Source organism: Paroedura picta, chromosome 4, assembly GCF_049243985.1.
Source record: "Paroedura picta isolate Pp20150507F chromosome 4, Ppicta_v3.0, whole genome shotgun sequence".
Classification (NCBI taxonomy): Eukaryota; Metazoa; Chordata; class Lepidosauria; order Squamata; family Gekkonidae; genus Paroedura; species Paroedura picta.
The window spans coordinates 137407814-137430109 of NC_135372.1; the positions used below are offsets into that span (position 1 = coordinate 137407814).

The 22296-nt window shown below is 51.1% G+C and overlaps 1 protein-coding gene across 1 annotated transcript in view; it reads right to left on the bottom strand.

Moving 5' to 3' along the window:
* Window positions 1–22296, bottom strand: part of LAMA5 (laminin subunit alpha 5) — a 232468-nt gene that overhangs the window by 13263 nt on the left and 196909 nt on the right. Inside the window, exons 59-71 of the mRNA XM_077335780.1 lie at window positions 21005–21184; window positions 18462–18604; window positions 16439–16624; window positions 15481–15617; window positions 12017–12170; window positions 9902–10035; window positions 8167–8329; window positions 5751–5882; window positions 4441–4592; window positions 3149–3281; window positions 1899–2039; window positions 690–820; window positions 418–585 (exon numbers count right to left, since the gene is read on the bottom strand). Of these exons, the coding sequence (XP_077191895.1) occupies window positions 418–585; window positions 690–820; window positions 1899–2039; window positions 3149–3281; window positions 4441–4592; window positions 5751–5882; window positions 8167–8329; window positions 9902–10035; window positions 12017–12170; window positions 15481–15617; window positions 16439–16624; window positions 18462–18604; window positions 21005–21184 (1954 nt within the window). The remainder of the gene's footprint in view (window positions 1–417; window positions 586–689; window positions 821–1898; window positions 2040–3148; window positions 3282–4440; window positions 4593–5750; window positions 5883–8166; window positions 8330–9901; window positions 10036–12016; window positions 12171–15480; window positions 15618–16438; window positions 16625–18461; window positions 18605–21004; window positions 21185–22296) is intronic.

A 22296-nucleotide genomic window follows, 5' to 3' on the forward strand; every position in this document is an offset into this window, starting at 1 on the left:
TGCTTCGCCTGGAGAGGAGACGACTGAGAGGGGATCTGATCACCATCTTCAAGTATTTAAAAGTGTGCCATATAGAGGATGGAGCAGACTTATTCTCTCTTGCCACAGAGGGACAGACCAGAACCAATGGGATGAAATTAATTCAAAAGAAATTCTGTCTAAACATCCGGAAGTAGTTCCTGACAGAGTGGTTTCTCAGTGGAACAGGCTTCCTCGGGAGGTGGTGGGTTCTCCATCTTCGGAGATTTTTAAACAGAGGCTGGAGAGCCATCTGATGGAGAGGCTGATTCTGTGAAGGCCCAAGGGGGTGGCAGGTGACAGTGGATGAGCAATTGGGATGTGAGTGTCCTGCACAGTGGAGGGGGTTGGACTAGATGACCCAGGAGGTCCCTTCCAACTCTATGATTCTATGCTCACCGCCGGACAAAGACGTTCCCGATGCAGCCCGAGAGGTTGCCCAGCTCGCTGGGTTGGGGCATCCCGCCCAGGTGGAAGAGGGCCCGCTCCTCCTGCGGCTTCTGCCTGCGATGGCGGCTGGCCCCTGGCTTGGTCCCTTGGAGCTGGTCGTCAATGTAAACCCGGACACTGAAAGGGAAATGCGTTTGGTACCCAAGGGGTGTCTGCTGGATCATCTGGGCTTGGGGGAAAGGGGGCTGGCGGGGGCCGGCAAGCAAGACGCCAGTAAGTACCCTGCGGAGTCACTGTAGATGGCAACGGAGTGGCTGGCGTCGTCGGCATACACGTTCCTGCTGGTCAGTTCTGTCGTCAGGACGCTCACGGCCACCCTGCCGTTCTTCAGGGACACCTGGCAGACCCCTTCCTACGGAGGAAGAGGGAAAACAGACCCTCGGATCTCGGACAGCGACTTGAGGCCGAGGTTACAAACATGAGGCTGTTCATTGGGAAGGCTCCAGGTAGGGCAGGAGGAGATGCCCTCTTTCCACTGAGGATCAATACCCAAAGTCAGAGGAGTTATGAATAGACTAGGGGAGAAGCCCGTTGCCTTCAGGAATACAAAGGGTGCTAGATAAAGGGGGTAAGTGTGGAAGAATGCTGTGAATGGCCTACCCCTCTCCCCAGGACTCGGAAATTCTGCAGGCAGCTGTTAGGGAACACAGCGGCAGGGGCAGCTCTCACGCGGCAGGGATCTGCAGCCTCCGAGCCTCGGAGGGAAGTGGAAGGAGGAGGGGGTGGTCAGGGGTGGGGGAACAGAGGGCGATTGGCTGGCTGCTGTTCAAACAGGCAAGCCGGTTGGAGGAGGAGGCCCTCAGGGGTGGGACAGCCACCCTGAGTGGGTGTTAAGCACTTAAGCCATGAGACCAGCTCCTCCTCCAAGGCCTTACCAGAAATATTAAGTGGAACAGATGAATTCAGTGACCTTCACAGGAAGTCAGGCTTAAGGAGCAGTGATGGCCCAGAAGCAGACTATGTGCATTGCATACAGAAGGTCCCGGCATCAGTCTCTGCTACTTCCAGTTCAAGATCTCAAAAAGGAGGTGCTGGAAAAGGGCCTTCTTGCATTGACAGCGGCCACCAGAGAGAGCTAGATGCTTTGGAAAGTGAGCATCCCCTCCCAACTCCCTGCCCTCTGCAGGCCTCACCTCTCAAATCTTCAGGCCTTTTCCAACTCAGAGCTGGCAGCCTCCACTTAGCCAGAGCCCCTGTTCAGTTCCCCCACCCAACTATATTGCCCAAACTTCTGGGAAGGCTGCGAAACCCCTGCCCGAGCTCTCACGGAACCCCGGGGTTTCCTGGAGGGAATCCCTGACCTCGGCAAAAGACGAGACACTCTCTCAATGAAGACCCTGCCCGGGGGTTCCTGGTAACAGGTTGTGGCCATGAGCCACTCAGGTGAGCCACAGGGAGAGGCGAGCCCCGAAGAGAAAGAACCGACGTACCCCTGTTGCATGGTGGTACATCAAGCCCTGGTTCTGGCTGGTGCGGAAGCTGAAGGCGGTGTAGAAGTCTTGCAAAGGGGGCACGTTGGGCAACGACAACGTCAGGAAGCCGTGGCCGTGGAATTTCACGGAGCGAGCCACCTGCAAAGAGGCAACGTCACCGCAACGCCTGGCGGGGAGGGGGACTCAAAAGGCAGAACCTCAAGGAGGAGCGAGAGGGTTGGGCGTGTCCTGCCTAGTGCAGGGGGTTGGACTAGATGACCCAGGAGGTCCCTTCCAACTCCATGATTCTAGGATTCTAAGACAGGGACCAAACGTCATGCAGTGTAACTGCCACCCAGCAGGCACAGGCGACTCCGGACAGGGGAAGAACAGGCGTTGCACGAGTAGGAGGGACCAAGGTTTCAGAGGGCCATGGAATGAGACCGGAAAAACAAGCCCAGAGGACCGAAGTGTGTCACTCTCTGCTCACCCTCCTCTTCCTGCCCACCCACCCACCCACCTGGGCCTACTCCCAAGGCCTGGCCTTCCCTGCGTGCTCACATGCTCTCTCGCCCTTCCGCTGACAGTGGGGAGGTGCTGCGTGCACCTGGAGGGGCTACCTTCATGGCCCCCGGGAAGTGCTGCCACCACTGCGCACCCCCATGCACGTCCTTCTCTAGTGGCCCCAGGCAGCATATTCAGCAGGGAGAGGAGGGGAGGGAGAAAGCGTGAGGAAGCCAGGGGCTACTGACGAAAATCTCACGCCCCAGTAGGTGTCCTCCCTCAGGGTATGCTGATGCTAGCCCTGCTCTCCCTTCATGCAGGCTCTCTCTGTCCTTTTGCCCCTCACTGCCCTGCAGCAGCACAGAAAAAAGAGCCACCAAACTAATTCGCTCCTGAACTTTGCTGGGAGACAGATGGCTGCCCCAGATGGTCCTCTGGACTGATCTAGAATGTTCTCATAGAATTGTAGAGTTGGCAGGGTACCTCGAGGGTCATCTAGTCCAACCCCCTGCAGAATGCAGGAAATTCACAATTACCTGCCTACCCAGAGTGACTCCAGTTCCATGCCCAGATTTCTGTCCCCACACCTCCCAAAAAAATAAAATAAAATAAAAAGACACAAGAAATTTGCCTCCCGGCCCCAAAGTGTCAATCAGCATTTCCCTGGGCATGAGAGAAAGGGCCACAAGAGCCAAGCACCGACGAAATCCCTTCTGCCCACCCACTCGTTCGGCAGGAGGACAGAGATCACGTATCCTGCTTACCAGGAAGTCCGAGGTACATCCGTAGCTCACTCCCGTGGTGTTCATGCGCTTCAAATCCACGTATTTCCCGTGAGCCTTCAAGCCTTTCATGCAGCCCCTGATGGACCCGCCTCTGGGGAATTTCTTCTTCAAGCTGAAAGAGAACATCTGCGGTCAGGAAAACGGGCAGGGGAACAGAGGGGAGGCCACCTCCTCTGTGCTTCAGCCAAAACCGGTAGGGAGGAGAAGAGGAGGCAAAGGGACAAACATTCACGACTCCCAAATCTTATTTGAATGGGCCGCGCAACTGCCACCACTCAGATGGCGAAATAATACTTGAAAAGACCATCTGCTGTAGGCCACGTACAGTAAGCCACGTTTCGGTATCTTAATAGCCTGTGAGTTTGAGAAACATGCATGGGAGTCTGGCATCTGGGAATCTGTGCACATGCCCAGAGGGAGAACTGTATATGCTGTTCCAGGAGATGACCGAAAAGTAGAATCATAGAATCACAGAATCATAGAGTTGGAAGGGGCCATACAGGCCATCTAATCCAACCCCCTGCTCAACGCAGGATCAGCCCTAAGCATCCTAAAGCATCCAAGAAAAGTGTGTATCCAACCTTTGCTTGAAGACTGCCAGTGAGGGGGAGCTCACCACCTCCTTAGGCAGCCTATTCCACTGCTGAACTACTCTGACTGTGAAAATTTTTTTCCTGATATCTAGCCTATATCGTTGTACTTGAAGTTTAAACCCATTACTGCATGTCCTCTCCTCTGCAGCCAGCAGAAACAGCATCCTGCCCTCTTCCAAGTGACAACCTTTCAAATACTTAAAGAGGGCTATCATGTCCCCTCTCAACCTCCTTTTCTCCAGGCTGAACATTCCCAAGTCCCTCAACCTATCTTCATAGGGCTTGGTCCCTTGGCCCCAGATCATCTTCGTCACTCTCCTCTGTACCCTTTCAATTTTATCTACGTCCTTCTTGAAGTGAGGCCTCCAGAACTGCACACAGTACTCCAGGTGTGGTCTGACCAGTGCCGTATACAATGGGACTATGACATCTTGTGATTTTGATGTGATGCCCCTGTTGATACAGCCCAAAATGGCATTCGCCTTTTTTACCGCTGCATCACACTGTTTAGTTTAGTTTACATTAGTTTAGTTTACACTGTTTAGTTTGCTCATGTTTAGTTTACAATCCACAAGCACCCCAAGGTCTTGTTCACATACAGTGTTATCTAGAAGCGTATCCCCCATCCAGTAGGCATGCTTTTCATTTTTCTGACCCAGATGCAGAAGTCAGTCTTACCTGTCAGGCAAGATGGACATGGGTACGCCACCCAGGTAATAGGAAGTGGCATTTTGTAACGTGTTTTCGTGCTCCACCGTGAAGATGGTGGATTGTTCGAGACGCACCAGAATCAGGTCCTTGCTGGCCCGTTTGAACAGGAAAATATGGATCTGGAATCGGATAGGAAAAAGCAAAACATGGGAACCCTTTTCAACCTCAAAGGAGAAGCTGGACGACGGTCGCCACGGAGACGCAAACAAGATTGTCCTCTTCTTGGCCCTCTAAGCCTAGCGGATGGACGAAACACCAGCCTCTGAGCTTCCCCAAGAAGTCCTCCGTTACATTTTCAGAAATATATCGAGAACATGACTCTTGAGAAGGTACAAAAAGTTAGAATCATAGAGCTGGAAGACACCTTCAGGGTCATCTAGTCCATCTCACTGCAGTATGCAGGAAAGTCACAACTCCCTGCCCGCCCACGGCGACCCCAATTCCATGCCCAGATAATGCCCCCTCTCCACCAAGTCTGGCCTGCAAGAAATTTGCCTTCTCATCCCAAAGTGGCAATCGGCATTTCCCTGGGCATGCAAGGAAGGGCTTCAGGAGCCAAGCACCAAAAGGGCCACAAGGGCCAAGCTTCATTGCATAATCATCCTCATCATCATCTTAGAAATAGAGTTGGAAGGGACCTCCTGGGTCATCTAGTCCAACCCCCTGCACTATGCAGGACACTCACATCCCTCTCGCTCCTCCACTGTCACCTGCCACCCCCTTGATCCTTCACAGAATCAGCCTCTCCGTCAGATGGCTCTCCAGCCTCTGTTTAAGAATCTCCAAAGATGGAGAACCCACCACCTCCCGAGGAAGCCTGTTCCACTGAGAAACTGCTCTGACTGTCAGGAACTTCTTCTGGAGGTTGAGACGGAATTTAGAATCATAGAATCATAGAGTTGGAAGGGACCTCCTGGGTCATCTAGTCCAACCCCCTGTATTACGCAGGACACTCACAACCCTCTCGCTCATCCTCTTCCTCCTCCTCCTCATCATCATCAACAACAACTTTATTTTTATAGCTCACCCTTCCCAGTTGGCTCAAGACCAACACACAAATCATATGGCTTATATAGTTACAAACCATACAAATGGCTTTAAAGTAAATTATTTCTGACTGCTTGAGTCCTGAAGGCTCTTTGGCCATCTCAGAAGGCTGCCCACAGGCCACCTTCCCCGCTGCCAAGGGAACCCAAGTCCCGCCCCTGTGCCGCCTGGCCTATCACGGGTCAGAGACCTCCTGTCCACGGAAGCTAGCCTTCCCCCACGGCCATTACCACTTTGTTTGCGTTGCTGCTGAGCACCAGGGCGTCGGGATCCTTGAAGGGTGGCGCCGTCTGAAGTTCTCCGGTGAAGTCGTAGTACAGCGCCAGCTTTCCATCCTGCACAGCCAAGCACAGCATCTGGCCCTGGGCAAGGAAGAAGAAATAACTCAGCGCCCTTTCCGGCTCCTTGATCCGGGGCACTGGCAGCTCTGCCTGCAAGGCTACCCATCTGCCTTGGGCCTCGAATGAGAAGAAAGAGAGGAACGAATGGGTGAGCGCTACAAAGGACACAGCCGGGGTCTCTGGTTCTGCAGCCTTTGGAGCAAAACCAAACAAACAAAAACGTCGCCATCTGCTTGGTGTGGACTATCTGGGAGAGAGCGCAAAGCCCTGCCGCTTGGACAACAGAACTACTCTGCTAGAATCGCAGCCAAATGACCCTTTATGGCACTGAGAGCCTACAATCGACGCTGCTGGATCAGACTAAGGACACATCTGGTCCAGTGTCTTGTTTCCAGGAGTGATCGGCCAGAGGCCTCCAGAACATTCAAAGTCAGATTATTAAGAGCCAAAATTCGCCATCCGCTGCTGATATTTAGAAAATAGGCCACTTCTGAATTTGGGAAGGGAGGGGGGGAGTTGTATTCATGCAGTCATTAATGATCCTCCTTTAAATATTCATCCCCCGCGCATGCAAATGTTGACGGTTTGATGCTCAAATCAAACACACGGATGGTAAAGGGTCAGCCGGAGACACCAGACAGATTCGGACGTTCCTAATCAAAACGTCTCAGCCTCGATAGAGCGGACAGGTTCAAGTCCGGGACTCAAATCTCCAAAGAGGTTTAAAAAGTCACTGAAACCCCCAAATGTTCCCAACACGACAGGGGGAGGTGGGTGGGCTGGCCTTCCTCCTTGTCACTGATGTCATCAAGAGGCAGCTTTCACGCCTGGAGTTGAGAAGGGATGAAAGAGAGACCCCTCCTTCTCTTGCTGGGCACGATAACATGCTCACGTTGGACACGGTTTTCAAATCTGAGGCTCTGATTCGAATTGCATCCAGCACTCGCTAACACTTAACCTGACTTCCTCTCCCCCAAAGTGGTCTAAAAACCCCATAGTAAATCAGCCCAAGCCAAGGCACCTGAAAATATTTGCAGGGGCCCTTATTTATGCCCTGTTTTTCAAGGCAGTTTTGAATGTGGTCCTCCCGGCCTCAATCTTCTCACAACAACCCTGTGGAGTAGGCCAGGCTGAGAATTTGTGACAGGCTCAGGGTCACCCTGCGAGCTTCCGTGGTCAAAGTAAGGATTTGAACAGAATACTGATCAGTAAAATGAGATGGAAAGGAATACCTGAGTTCTAAAATGTAAATTGTAAGCTTACTTACTTTGGCTGTATCGTGCAATCCAACTCAGTGGATAGAGCAATTATGCTAGAATTGGTCAGCGGTAAAAAGAAACCAGGCTGACAAAGAGCACGGTGGTTAGAGATGAGCAAAATGGACACTAGCCAGAATAATACACAACTAAAAGAAGCTGTGTAAGATCGAAAATGGTGGCAACAGAGTCAGACTCGTTGGAATAGCTAATATCATGTTCCACTTAATATTTCTGGTAAGGCCTAGGAAGAGGAGCTGGTCTCATGGCTTAAGTGCCACTCAGGGTGGCTGTCCTTCCCCTGAGGGCCTCCTCCTCCAATCAGCTTGCCTGTCTGTCCAGCAGCCAGCCAATCACCTTCCATCCCCCACCCCTGACCACCCCCTCCTCCTTCCACTTCCCTCCGAGGCTCGGAGGCTGCAGATCCCTGCTGTGTGAGAGCTGCCCCAGCTGGTGAGTTCCCTAGCAGCTGCCTGCAGCCTTCCCAGGTCCGGAGGGGAGGGGGAAGGACATCCACAGAGTTCTTCCACCTCCCCCCCCCTGTTATCTAGCACCCATTGTATTCCTGAATGCAACGGGCTTTGTCCCTAGTCAGTATTGAGTCTTTTTCTCTCTCCCTAAATGCTGTGTTTTAGGAAATTATCTGGTGTCCGTCCCCCTTTTGTTTTGTATTCTAAACCAGTGGGTTAATATTTTTAAGAAATAATATGCAGTGTGTTACTTTTAAACAAAACTTATTATTATTTTTTTAAGGATTCGAACCCGAGTCTCTTGGGATCCTAATCCAGCACTGTATCCGATATGCCATGCTGGCTCTCTGTTTGTTCCCTCTGTGCCCTGCAGCTGCTTCCTATGATCTGCGTCGATCCGTGGCAGTTTAGTTTCGGCTTCCCTTCAGAAGTAATCCCTGCTTCAGCCCCCCCGTCCCCCCGGGCCCTTGCCCAGTTAGGACAAGAAAGGGACTTTATTCACGGAAGCTTCTTTCTCCCCTCCTTCCCTCCCAATCACAGCAAGGTCAGCCGGAGGGGGAAAGGAAACAGCAGGCTTGCCTTGTGTTTGAGGTAGAAAAGGATGCCGTTGTGGGACACCAGGCGGACCTCTTGCTCAAAGCGCTTGGTGGAGCTGATTTGACTCTCAAACACGATTTCCGCATAGCCCGTCCCGTCAAAATAGGAGCCGTCTGTTAGCCAGGGATCACCTGCTGATTTTGACCTAAAGAAAGGAAAAGAAGGTTACAGATCTGCCCAAGCTTTTCATTTTGGTCTTTAGAAGGCTAAAAATCTTTTTTTTCAAATGTTTTTGGGCTCCCTGTTGGGAAAATACAGTACAAGAAAAATCCGAAGCAGGTCTTATGAATATTTATGTACCAATTTATAAAATATACATGTTGGTATACCATGTTTGGGTTTTACACTGCCCTGGGATGACTTATCGCGAGCAGCAGTATTGAAGTTCCAAAATAAATAATATATAAATAAGTGCTCAGAAGAAGAATCAGTTTTCACCACCCAAAACTTCCAAACACCATTCCCTTTCCTGTCCCCACAACAGGCACCCTGTGAGGTAGGTGAGGTGAAGAGAGCTCTGCAAGACCTGTTCTCTGAGAACAGCCCCAAAAGAACTGTGATTGGCCCCAGGTCATCCAGCAGGCCTCATGTGTCTCAAAGCTACTTACGATCGCCTTCCTTTCCTCTTCCCACAACAGACACCCTGTGAGGTAGGTGGGGCGGAGAGAGCTCTGAGAGAACTGTGGATGGCCCACAGTCACCCAGCTGGCTGCATGTGGAGGAGCAGGGAATCAAACCCAGCTCTCCAGATTAGAGGCCGCCGCTCTTAACCACTACAACAAGCAAGTGCTATTTTATTGCTTTAGGATGCTTTGGGCTGATCCTGTGTTGAGCAGGGGGTTGGACTAGATGGCCTGTATGGCCCCTTCCAACTCTATGATTCTATGATGGAGCAGGGCTCATTAATGGGGAAGTGTTTGAGGATAGCATCCCATATGGTCTTCAGACTCAGACCTAAAAATCAGGAGACTGACCACAAAATGGTCCAGGTTGCCTGAGAATAGCTGCTTTGGACAACAAATGTGGACACGATGCTACACAATCGCTCTGTGCGGAGAGGGATCTGGCTGCTGGCCTACGAATGCGGCCGATCCCAAGGCAGGGGCGTGTGCATGAATGCTGCCTCCCCGCCAGCTCTCCTCCTCCGTACGCTCAAGTCAGCATGCAAGAGGGCTCCATGTGCAGAGGGCTAGAACTCACTTGAGCAACAAAGAGAGCCCTTTTGCCCCGAGTAACCTAGCAGCGACAGCCAGAGACGGAGAGACAGAAGGGGGACAGTGAAGGGTTATTGACTGAATGATTGATTGTACAGCGTGTGAGATCTGAGGATCGTCCGGCAGCCAGGCAAGGGACGTCCGAAGGTAGGTGACCATGGCCTGCCTGCACATCACGGCCCCTAGTGTTCCTTGAAGGAACTACCACCCAAATCACAGGAGGTCTCCCATCCAAATCCTCACCAGGGTCGACCCTGCTTAGCTGATCCGAGGACCAGGCTACCCTCCGCCAGGGAACAGTGAAGGATAACAGAAGGCGAAGATAAGCAAACGGAGTCACACGGCTCGGAAGGAGGCCTACCAGAACGGGATTCCCACAGCCCCGTACCCTTCCGAGTACATGACCCCCGTATGCCAACCCGCTCTTTCCCGGGGCCGAAGCCACTCGAGGACAAGCTGAGAAAGGAACCTTGGCCCGATGCACACCTGGTCTTTTCGCTCACCTTGTGCAGGGCCTTTCGGCGGCCGTGTCCAAGTGGAAGGTCCGCTGGAAGTTGTACAGGCTCATGACTTCTTCGTTGAGGGAATCCATCTCGATACAGCCCCGGTAGTTAGGGTAGCGCAGGGGTGGGGGAGGCTGTCGGCAGAGAAAAGAAGGGCCCAGAGCCGGGGGTTTCAGTGGGGGTCTGTGGCAGGGCTTTTGTCAGTATGGGGCTGGCCTACAGGTTGGCTTTTGCCCTCTTTCTGTCTGCTCCTTCTGCTCCAACCACCGTTCCCTGCTGGCATGGCTGCCTAGACCTACTCCGCCTCCCCCTGCCCTCCTCCCCCAGCAAATCTTCCGGATCCAACCTCAGTCTTGGCCTCACATTAATGTTTAAGTTGATCGAGGCCCTGGGGCCCGATACAGACAAAGGGGCCAATGAATAGGATGGCTCAGGGAAGACAGTCTGCGTTTACACACGTCTCGTGCACCGAAGATGAACAAGAGTTGGTTTTTATCCCCTGCTTCTCACTGCCTGAGGGAGTCTCAAAGCGACTTACAAATTACCTTCCCTTCTTCCTCTCCCCACAACAGGCACCCTGTGAGGGAGGGGAGGCTCAGAGAGCCCTGAGATTACTGAAGAAGAGTTGGCTCATATATGCTGCTTTTCTCTACCTGAAGGAGTCTCAAAGCGGCCTTCCCTTTCCTCTCCCCACAACAGACACCCAGTGAGGGAGGGGAGGCTGAGAGAGCCCTGATATTACTGAAGAAGAAGAGTTGGTTCTGATATGCTGCTTTTCTCTACCTGAACGAGTCTTAAAGTGGCTTACATTCTCCTTCCCTTCCTCTCCCCACAACACACACCCTGTGAGGGAGGGGAGGCTGAGAGAGCCCTGATATTACTGCAGAAATGTTGGTTCTCATATGCCGCTTTTCTCTACCCGAAGGAGTCTCACAGCGGCTTACAGTCACCTTCTCTTTCCTCTCCCCACAACAGACACCCAGTGAGGGAGGGGAGGCTGAGAGAGCCCTGATATTACTGAAGAAGAAGAAGAAGAGTTGGTTCTTATATGCCGCTTTTCTTTACCCAAAGGAGTCTCAAAGCAGCTTACATCCACCTTCCCTTTTCTCTCCCCACAACAGACACCCAGTGAGGTAGATGGGGCTGAGAGAGCTCTGACGGAACTACTCTGCGAGGACAGCGCTAACAGAACTGTGGCAAGCCCAAGGTCACCCAGCGGCATGTGGAGGAGCAGGGAATCAAACCCGGCTCGCCAGATTAGAAGCCACGACTCTTCACTGCTACACCAAGCTGGCTCTTGCATTATTAGCTTCACAAGACAGCTCCCCTAAAGGACATCTACCTAATGAAGGGGGAGTGGTCACACAGAAACACAGAGCTGGGAATGGTCCTAAGAGCCATCAAGGCCAACCCCCTGGACAATGCCAGAAATACACAGTTACGTCCCCTGCACACTCCCCCATTGACGCCTGCTCGGTCCCTGGAGCAGCCCTTTTCGACTTTTTGACTGTGCAGGAATCCCTGAACTCTTTTTCAGGCTCCGAGGAACCCCAGATATGCCGTCAGCTGGCCACGCCTGCCTGCCACATCCCCTGGAAGTGACATCACCCATACACTCCCACTGGAAGGGCCAATAGGATAAAAGTGAAAGTGGATGGGTTAGGTCCGTTCTGTGCAGGATCTGTACAGCAAAAGGGGAAGTGGGCTGCAGGGTGGTCTAGGAACATTAGTGGCCACCCAAACCTCCAGGATGGCCGTGGAAACCCTAGGGAGATCTCAGGAACACAGGAGATCCCTGGCCTAGAGGAAGACAAAACATCTTCGGGATCCCTAAGCCAATTTGGCCTGGAGGAAAATGCCTTCTTGGCCCCAAAGCGGCCATGATTCATTCACTCTTCATTATGAGTGTGAGCCCCATCAGATCAGGGATACAGAACTCTTCCCAAGCAGGTGTGCACAGTAAGAAGAGATGCAAATTCTTTGCAGAGGGCACTGGACTGCACAGTACATTTTATTACTCCTCTGCCAGGAGCCTGCTACCCTCATCTCTACTGCTGCCCTCATTTCTACTGCAACAAGAGAACGGGCAGGAAACGGGGATGGTCCTCAACTCACCGTGAAGCTGGAGGGGTAGCCGCCCACGTACACGACCACGTTGTGGGGCCTGAAGTTGAACAGCCCTTGCTCGCCTTTGGCCACGCTGTCCCCTTTGGTTTCGTGCAAGGTTTGCTTCTCTATAGTCACCGACATGTGTCCGTACTGCAGAATCCTGCAAGAGCAGAAAAGGAAAGATGGACCGCACAGCATGTGGGAGAAAGAGAGAGAGAGGAGGAAAAGAAGAAGAGTTGGTTCTTATATGCCGCTTTTCTCTACCCGAAGGAGTCTCAAAGCGGCTTAAAGTCACCTTCCCTCTCCTCTCCCTACAACAGACACCCTGTGAGGGAGGTGAGGCTGAGAGAGCCCTGAGATTACTGAAGAAGAAGAGCTGGTTCTTATATGCTGCTTTTCTCTACCCGAAGGAGTCTCAAAGCAGCTTACAGTCGCCTTCCCTTTCATCTCCCCACAACAGACACCCTGTGAGGTGGGTGAGGCTGAGAGAGCTCTGATGTTCCTGCTTGGTCAGAACAGCTTTCTCAGTGCTGTGACTAGCCCAAGGCCACCCAGCTGGCTGCATGTGGGGGAACAGGGAATCAAACCCGGCTCGCCAGACCAGAAGCCGCTGCTCCTAACCGCTACATCAGAAAGTAAGAGCTGCAAAGAAAAGTTTTTTTCAGGGGGCAGGAGGGGCAAATCAAAGTCAAAAGGGAAGAGCAGAAAGTCCCCAGATTCAGAGCAATTCCTGTTATTCCGCCTCTGCTCTTCCACAGTTGTTCAAAAAGGACTCGACGTGAGTTTTTTACCCATCTCAAAAGCCTCAAAAGTCCAACAAGGTATATGAGAGGCACTCTGATCATTCCCGGAACGGCAGAGGCAGAAAAAAAGGACGACACAACCCAAAACCAGGCGGAATGAAAAACAGAACCATCAAACAATAAATGGACAAGGGAAAAAAAAACAGCAGTGTACAAATAGTTATATAAACCCATTAGATTTGGCAATTTCGGCTGCAGACATGGCCGAAGGAGGAAAAATTGCTGTATCTTCTGTAATTCAGAGGTCCTTGTTGCCCACCGGCCAGCTTAATGGCATCAGTGTAAGAAGACAATTTCGTCCCCAGTACCTGGGAGCAATTGACCCACGTCCCCAGAATAATGGGGAAGAAACCAAGTCCCCGCCAGGGCTTTGATCAGTCTCTTGATATCAAAATTAGTGTCATCACAAGGGCACTAGTTTTCCCTTGCTCATGGCAAGATAGTTTTGGGTAGTTGTTCCAAGCTCAGGGTCAGTCTGGAGTTAAAGGACGCATTCGGCTACTCATGTAATAGCAAGACTTTCATCAAGGCTGGCATCAGAGTACCCTGAGATGGGGCAGCTGCCACAGTCGGGGTCTTCTGGGGGGTGGTCCATGGCTGCCACCCACCATCTCCATCTCCTTGTTGTGAGCCCACGCACCCACATTCTTGGCTATGTGTAAGGCCCAATATAGTCAGGGAAGGGTGGGCGTCCATGGGGAGGACTGGGAAATGAGCAAGTGTAGAATTGGAAAGGACCTCCAGGGTCATCTAGTCCGACCCCCTGCAGAATGCAGGAAATGGCCACAAGGGCCAAGCACCGACACAATCCCTTCTGCCCTCCCACTCACAATCTGCCCAAGTTCACAGGATCGGCATCTCTGTCAGATGGCTATCTAGCCTCTGCTTAAAAACTTCAAAAGAAGGAGAACCCACCACCTCCCGAGGAAGCCTGTTCCACTGAGGAACTGCTCTCACTGTCAGGAACACCTTCTGGGTGTTTAGACTAGCGATCCCCAACCTGTGGGCCGTGGACCACATGTGGTCCTTCGACTAATTGGAGGTGGGCCCCGAAGGACGCCTTCTCCCCCCCCCCCAGCCCTTTACAACACACTTCGGATGTCATTGTCTCCCATCACTCCCAGATGGGACTATTTCGTTGCAGAGAAACAAGCTCAGGGTTCCCATTGATTTGTCATTGTCATGAGTTAAAATTTCCATGAAAATAAAATGTTCCTTATGTTCATTGTTGGGGCGTGTCTGTATCTTATTTTGAAGGGATGTTTAAACATGACCATAGCGATCAGAGAGCTCTAGGGCAGTGGTTGAGAGTAGTGGAGTAAACTACCCCACACACACACACACACACCGGGCCTCAGTAAAAGGCGTTGAGTGGTCCCCGGCGATAAAAAGGTTGGGGACCACTGGTTTAGACGGAATTTCTTTTGAATTAACTTTAACCCACTGGTTTGGTCTGACCCTCCAAGGCAACAACTCAGCTCAATCCTCTATGTGACAGCCCTGTCCATCATGTCACCTCTCAGTTGTCTCCTCTCCAGTCTAAACAGACCAAGCTCCCCCCACCTTTCCTCCTACGTCTTGATCTCCAAACCCCTCACCTTCTTTGTTGCCCTCCTCTGGACATGCTCCACTTTGTCTACATCCCTCTTCAACTGGGGTGCCCAAAACTGAACACAGGACTCCGAGTGAGGCCGAACCAGAGCAGAGTAAAGTGGTACCATCACCTCTTGTGATCTGGACACAATAGTCCGTTTGATACAGCCCAAAATCCCATTGGCCTTTTTAGCCACTGAGTCACACTGCTGACTCATGTTCAATGTGTGGTCTACTAAGACTCCTAGATCCTTTTCGCACATGCTGCTGCCAAGACAAGTCTCCCCCATCCTATAATGATGCATTTGATTTTTCCTACTTAAATGCAGAACTTTTCATGTATCACTATTGAAATTCAATTTAGCCCAGGATAAATGTTTAAGCAATCGAGGAGGAAAAGAAGAGTTGGTTTTTAAACCCTGCTTTTCACTACCTGAAGGAGTCTCAAAGCGGCTTACAGTCGCCTTCCCTTTCCTCTCCCCACAACAGACATCCTGCGAGGTAGGTGGGGTTTAGAGAGCTCTGATAGAACTGTTCTGCGAGAACAGCTCTAACAGGAATGTGAGTATCCCAAGGTCATCCAGGTGGCTTTACTTGGAGGAGGAGTGGGGGATCAATGCCGGCTCTCCAGATTGTAGGCTGCCACTCTCAACCACGAAACCACGCTGGCCCTCCCTTTGACATCAGTTTGATCTTCAAGCAGCTATATACTGATGTAATTTTGCTCCATGCTCTGAGAAGCTTCCAACTACCCATTTTTATCCTTTACACCAGTGGTAGTCAACCTGTGGTCCTCCAGATGTCCATGGACTACAATTCCCAAGAGCCCCTGCCAGCAAATGCTGGCAGGGGCTCATGGGAATTGTAGTCCATGGACATCTGGAGGACCACAGGTCGAGAACACTGCTATTAAGGGAACACCGCTTCCTCTTTTCCTATCCAGCAGGCAACCTCACCCTGATGTGGGTTCAGGCAGATTCAGCCCCACCTTCAAAGTCACACGGAGCTGGGATGCTCACGTTCCATCTGCCTCCCATTCCCCCCCCCCACCCCAGCCCACCTCGCCTTCTGTACCTGTTGATGCTGACAGCTGCAAACTGCTCCCCGATTTCTTCGTCGACGGTCAAGTAAGTTGGCTCCTCATCCCCCAGCTTATAGATGCACTGCACCTTGGCGTCTTTCAGGAGGACGCCCAAGTAGTCGCCGGTGGCCTGGGCGGGCAGAGAGCAAGGGCAAATCAACAGACTCGCTTTCAGGACCGGGATGAGCACTTAGCAGACCAAATGAGCAGGCTCTCTCAACCAGGGTTTTGTAGGAGTTTAATTTTTTAATATATTTTTTTTAATTTTTAAACATTTGTCGGGTGCTATGACCGCAGAAGGTTTGCAGTCTGGATTGCAGTCTGGAGGTGACTTTGATGGGGAGGGCAGCAGAATGTTAATTCAGTTCTGGACGGTTTGCAGAGAGGAGGGGCCCTTCCCTCCTTGGGCAGCGAGGGGGGCACAATGGAGAAATCACCTCTACACGCAGTTATTAATTTTGCTCATTCGCAGGTTGGTACCTGTGGAATGCCCTGCAGGATTAACCCCACCCCCCTCCAATTTAGCACGAGGACTACAATGTTGAAATCAGCCTTCGCCCTGTCTCCTGAAGACATTTCTTCAGAGATCAGGGCCTCGTCCGAACTCCCCAGGGCCTGCAAAAGGGAGCTCCTCCACCAGGCATTTGCCTGAGACCGACAACAGGTCCCCCCTTCAGACATCCTCTCCATGGCCTGAACCAGTCTGTCCTCTTAAGGGCCTTAGCTAAGTTCCTTTCCTGTTATATTGTTTAAGATCACTGAAATTGTGTTATTTAGATGATTGCTGTTTTTGTATTTGTTTATGTTATATATTCATTCGTTCCATGTATCCCTCCGTGTTGTATGTAAACCGCCCTGAGCCATATGGAAGGGCAGTATAGAAATCAAATCAAATCAATCAATCAATCAATCAATCACATTTCGGGGGGTGGGGAGATAGAACAAACTTACATCCCTGTGTCCCAGGTAAAACACAAAGCGGCCGTGTTCCTCTTTATCTTGACGCCTCTGTCTTGTCCTGGCCTCCGGGTTCTGTATGTAGAATTTCAGGGACGTGTAGGCAGACAAGTCCTGGAGGTTGCTGGGTGGCCGGACCTGCACGCCTGAAGTGCCGTTGAATTTCACCGGGACTTTGATCTACAAGTGGCCAAACCAACCAAGCAGACGCATCATCATTACCGCCAGCTCTTTCCCATTCATGTTTCAGCTCTGGGTGGGGCTACAGGGTCGGACTGGGATCAAATCAGAAACATCCAGAGCTGGAAGAGACCACCAAAGGTCATCCAGTCCAGCCCCCTCCTTCTCAGGGACTTAGAAAGCACCCACTCCTGACAGGTGCTCATCCAATCTCCTAAGACCTTCCAACAAAGGAGACTCCGCCAGCCTCCAAGGCTGCATATTCTATCTATGAACAGCCCTCACTATATGCAAAGGCTTCCAAATATTTAAGTGGAACCTCCTTTCCCATCATTGGAACCCAGGTCTCCTAGTCCTTGCCTCTAAAGCTGCAGTAATCAAGCTGGCCTCCTCTTCAAGATTTCTCCCTTTTACGTAAACACAGCTGTCCTCTCACCCCTGGCCCTGCTCTTCTCCAAGCGCTACCAAGGAATACCTGGGCAAGCCCCTTCTGAACGTCCCTTGCTAAACTGCCGAGCTGCTGCTGATTCATAGAATATCTTAGGATTCATAGCTGATCCTGAGCTGCTGCTGATTCACAGAATCATAGAGTTGGAAGGGACTTTCAGGGTCATCTAGTCTAACCCCCTGCAGAATACAGGCAATTCACAACTACCTGCTCACTCATCATGACTCCAATTCCATTCCCAGTTGATGCCCCCCTCAAAAAAAAAAAAAATAACCCAACCTACAATCCCTGGCCAGTCTGGCCTAGAGAAAATTCGCCTTCTGAACCCAAAGTGGCAATTGGCATTTCCCTGGGTTTGCAAGAAAGGGCCGCAAGAGCCTAGCTCAGACGCAGTCCCTCCTGTCCACCCACTCACAATCTGCCTAAATTCACAGAACCAGCATTTCTATCAGTCAGTGACTATCTCAACTCTGATTAAAAACTTCCAAGGGAGGAGAACCCACCCCCTCCTGAGGAAGCCTGTTCCACTGAGGAACCACTCTAACTGCCAGGAACTTCTTCCGGATGTTTAGGTGAAAATTCTTTTGCATTCAGAATCACAGAATCATAGATTTGGAAGGGGCCACGCAGGCCATCTAGTCCAACCCCCTGCTCAACGCAGGATCAGCTCTAAGCATCCTAAAGCATCCTAAGGCCTTCATAAGAACACCAGAAGAGCCCTGCTGGACAAGACCAGGGGTCCATCTAGTCATAGAATCAAAGAGTTGGAAGGGGCCACACAGGCCATCTAGTCCAACCCCCTGCTCAACGCAGGATCAGCCCTAAGCATCCTAAAGCATCCAAGAAAAGTGTGTATCCAACCTTTGCTTGAAGACTGCCAGTGAGGGGGAGTTCACCACCTTCTTAGGCAGCCTATTCCACTGCTGAACTACCCTGACTGTGAATTTTTTCCCCCCTGATATCTAGCCTACATCAGTTCTGGCAATGCAGGAAGGGAGGGGGAGGCCTCGTGGCATCACTTCCTGTGATGCGGCAGTAGGAGTGGTCTGTTCACATCCAGTAGGAAGTGTGTGTGTGTGTCTGGGTGATATCACTTCCGGGGGTGTGGCAGTAGGAGTGGTCTGTTCACATCCAGGGGGAGTGTCCATGTGGCATCCAGAGGTGTGGCAGGGAGGCGTGGCCAACTGGCAACACTTCCGGGTTTCCCCAAAGCTTGAAAAGTATTTCAGGGGTTCCTCCATGGGCAAAAGACTAAAAGAGGCTGCTTTAACTGGCGGTGCTGTGGATTGGAACCCGGGTCCTCCTGCATGCTAAGCAGATGCTCCACCACTGAACTGGGGCCCCTCCCACGTAACTGCTAGGGCCCTTAACGCTCCCCCCCCTCCATACCTTGCTGACAGCATTCCGAGCCAAGGAGATCAGCTTGCGCACCCGCTGGATGTTTTCCGAAACGGTGGCATTGTGGCTCTTCCTGTTCTCCAGATTGCTCAGCTTGCTCAGGAGCAGAGGGAGCGTGCTCTCCAAGCTGGACACTGGCAGGAAGAAAAGCAACATTTATTTTTACATATATATGTAATAATAATTTGATTTCTATACTGCTCCTCTCAGACTCACCGTCTCAGGGCGCTGCGCAACATAGGAGAGAAGCATAAGAGAAGCCGGGCTGCTTCTTCATACTCCACTTTTCACTACCCGAAGGAGTCTCAAAGCAGCTTGCGAACCCTTTTCCCTTCCTCTCCCCACAACAGACACCCTGTGAGGAAGGCAGGGCCGAGAGAGCTCTAAGAGAACTGCTCTGCGAACAGCTCTAAGATAACCGTAGAATCATAGAATCCTAGAGTTGGAAGGGACCTCCTGAGTCATCAAGTCCAACCCCCTGCATTGTGCAGGACACTTACAAATCTATCATGGTAAGTAGCCCAAGATCACCCAGCTGGCTGCACGTGGAGGAGGAGCGGGGAATCAAACCTAGTTCTCCAGAATAGAGGCTGCCACTTTCTAACCACTGCACCACGCTGGATCTTGAAAGCCCAAGAAATAGGAAGGCGAGTGCCACAAAACAGGCAACGTGTCATGAGCCAGCGTAGCACAGAGGCTGGAGAGTTGAGCTAGGATCCCTGCTCTGCCATGGAAGCAAACGCAGCTGTGACCACTTCCTGGTGTTTTGTCCATAAAGATAGAATCATAGAATCACAGAGTTGGAAGGGGCCATACAGGTCATAGAATCATAGAATCATAGAGTTGGAAGGGGCCATACAGGTCATAGAATCATAGAAACATAGAATCATAGAGTTAGAAGGGGCCATACAGGCCATAGAATCATAGAAACATAGAATCATAGAGTTGGAAGGGGCCATACAGGCCATAGAATCATAGAAACATAGAATCATAGAGTTGGAAGGGGCCATACAGGTCATAGAATCATAGAATCATAGAGTTGGAAGGGGCCATACAGGCCATAGAATCATAGAAACATAGAATCACAGAGTTGGAAGGGGCCATACAGGTCATAGAATCATAGAATCATAGAGTTGGAAGGGGCCATACAGGTCATAGAATCATAGAAACATAGAATCATAGAGTTGGAAGGGGCCATACAGGCCATAGAATCATAGAATCATAGAGTTGGGCCATACAGGTCATAGAATCATAGAATCATAGAATCACAGAGTTGGAAGGGGCCACACAAGCCATCTAGCCCAACCCCCTGCTCTACGCAGGATCAGCACTTTATCATCAGATACAGTGGAGCGATATTATTGCACGCCTCAATATTGTCGCGATTGCGCCGTTCTCGTTTGGCGCATCCGTCAAACTGAATCCCCGATGGACGCGCAAGTCGCTGGCAAGAAGCGACGGTGGCAAAATGGCTCATTTCACTCTCCGCCGTCAAGCCAGACGCAAATTAATATCTGCTCCGACAATCGGATCAGGCAAGTAAGTCTCGGTGGCAAATTGACATGCAATAAAATCAGCCGGCCGTAAAGAGGGACTCGAGCGGTTCATAGACTGGGAAAGGTACGCTGAAGCTGATTAATCCCCTAATAAACCTATTCAGAAAGGCTAGAAGGCAAAGAAGAGAGCAGTTAATCTCTTTTCCAGTTTAATGCCCTGTCGAAAACAATAATTGAACGCAGACAGAGGAATAAAAACGTTGCCGGTACAATGTATTTGCTCGGAGTGGAGGGGACAGTGCAGCAGGTGGGAAGTGAAAAGAATCTAACAAGCCGTGGGTGTCCAAACTGCGGCTCTCCAGATGTCCAGGGACTACAGTTACCATGAGCCTCTGCCAGTGTGGTTTTGGCAGGGGATCATGGTAATTGTAGTCCATGGACAACTGGAGAGCCGCAGTTTGGCCACTCCTGTATTAGGCCGTTCACCTGGACCTGGCTAGCCCAGGCTGGCCAAATTTCATCAGAGCTTGGAAGCTAAGCAGGTTCAGTCCTGGTTAATACTTGGGTGGGAGACTGCCAAGGAAGGTCAGGGTCACTATGGGCAGCCAGGCAATGGAAGACCACCTCTGCTCATTTCTTGCTTTGAAAACCGTACGGGGTGGCCAAAAGTCCAAAATGACCGGATGACATTTTCCGCCACCAACTGGCCATTCATGGAAACACAACAACCCAACTAAAAATCCTATGCAAGCTTCCTTTTCTAGACGTTGGGACCTCTATATCCGAGACGGAACTTCCTTCCTTCCTTCCTTCCTTCCTTCCTTCCTTCCTTCCTTCCTTCCTTCCTTCCTTCCTTCCTTCCTTCCTTCCTTCCTTCATTCATTCATTCATTCATTCATTCATTCATTCACATTTATATACTGCCCTCCCCGAAGGGAGGTTGTCCTAAGGGGCCTTCTGACAAGTGAGGGTCATCTTCAAACCACAACTGCTCGTCCCCAGGAAGGGTGGCCAGGCCCCAACAGGGACGTTATGTACCAGTGTTCTTGGCATCTTCGACGGCCTGCTCCAAGTCTTCGTTCTTCAGGTCTCCATATTGCTCTTTCCATCTGTCGAGATCCTTTTTCATGCTGCTCAGCCTCCCTTCCATCTTGGAAGCGGTCTCGTTGGCTTTGGCAGCAACCTCCTTGGCGTTCTGGATCGCGTCCGTGGTGCCGTCTTGGAAAGGGAAGAAGACAACTCATTAAGCAAACAAACAGACAAGCAAAAACACAAGGCAAACCGCCGACAGTGGGATGAAAGAAGCAAGGCTCTCAAATAAGTAGAAGAAGGAGGGCTATATGCCGCTTTTCTCTGCCCAAAGGAGTCTCAAAGCGGCTTGCAATGACCTTCCCTTTCCTCTCCCCACATCAGACACCCTGTGAGGGGAGTGCGGCTGAGAGAGGCCTGATATTACTGCTCTGTGAGAACAGCACTATCAAGACTGTGACTGGCCCAAGATTACCCAGCTGGCCGCATGTGGAGGAGGAATGGGGAATCAAAATCAGCTCGCCAGTGGCAGTTTCTACTCCAGCGAGCTGAGTTTGATTCCCTGCTCCCCTACATGCAGCCAGCTGAATGATCTTTGGGGTCACTGCTGAAGAGTAATCACCTGTAGCTGAGTGACCTTGGGCTTGTCACAGCCCTGAGCGGTCCTGTCAGAAGGTCTCTCAGCCTCATCTCCCTCACAGGGTGTCTGTTGTGGAGAGAGGCAAAGGAAGGCAATTATAAGTCGCTTTGAGACTCCTGGTAGAGAAAGGCAGCATACAAAGACCAATTCTTCTTCTTCTCTCTTCTTCTTCTTCTTCTTCTTCCAATCTCACAAATGTCAAAACAATTTCATGCATTTGCAGTTGTGCAATTCAGATACTGGTAAAAGGTTCTGTCTTGAATCAATAATCCTTTGGCTTTTGCTGGCAAATCTAGATATCGATGTACATCCGAAAGCCACATACAGTGCAATCCTAAACAGAGTTACACCTTCCTAAACCCATTGATGAAACTCAAATACTTTGGCCACCTCATGAGAAGGAAGGACTCCCTGGAGAAGAGCCTAATGCTGGGAGCGATCGAGGCCAAAAGAAGAAGGGGACGACAGAGAATGAGGTGGCTGGATGGAGTCACTGAAGCAGTCGGTGCAAACTTAAATGGATTCCTGGGAATGGTAGAGGGCAGGAAGGCCTGGAGGATCATTGTCCATGGGGTCGCGATGGGTCGGACACGACTTCGCACCTAACAAACCCACTGACTTCCTTGGATTTAGGTGCAACCTAGATTAAAATTGCACTGAT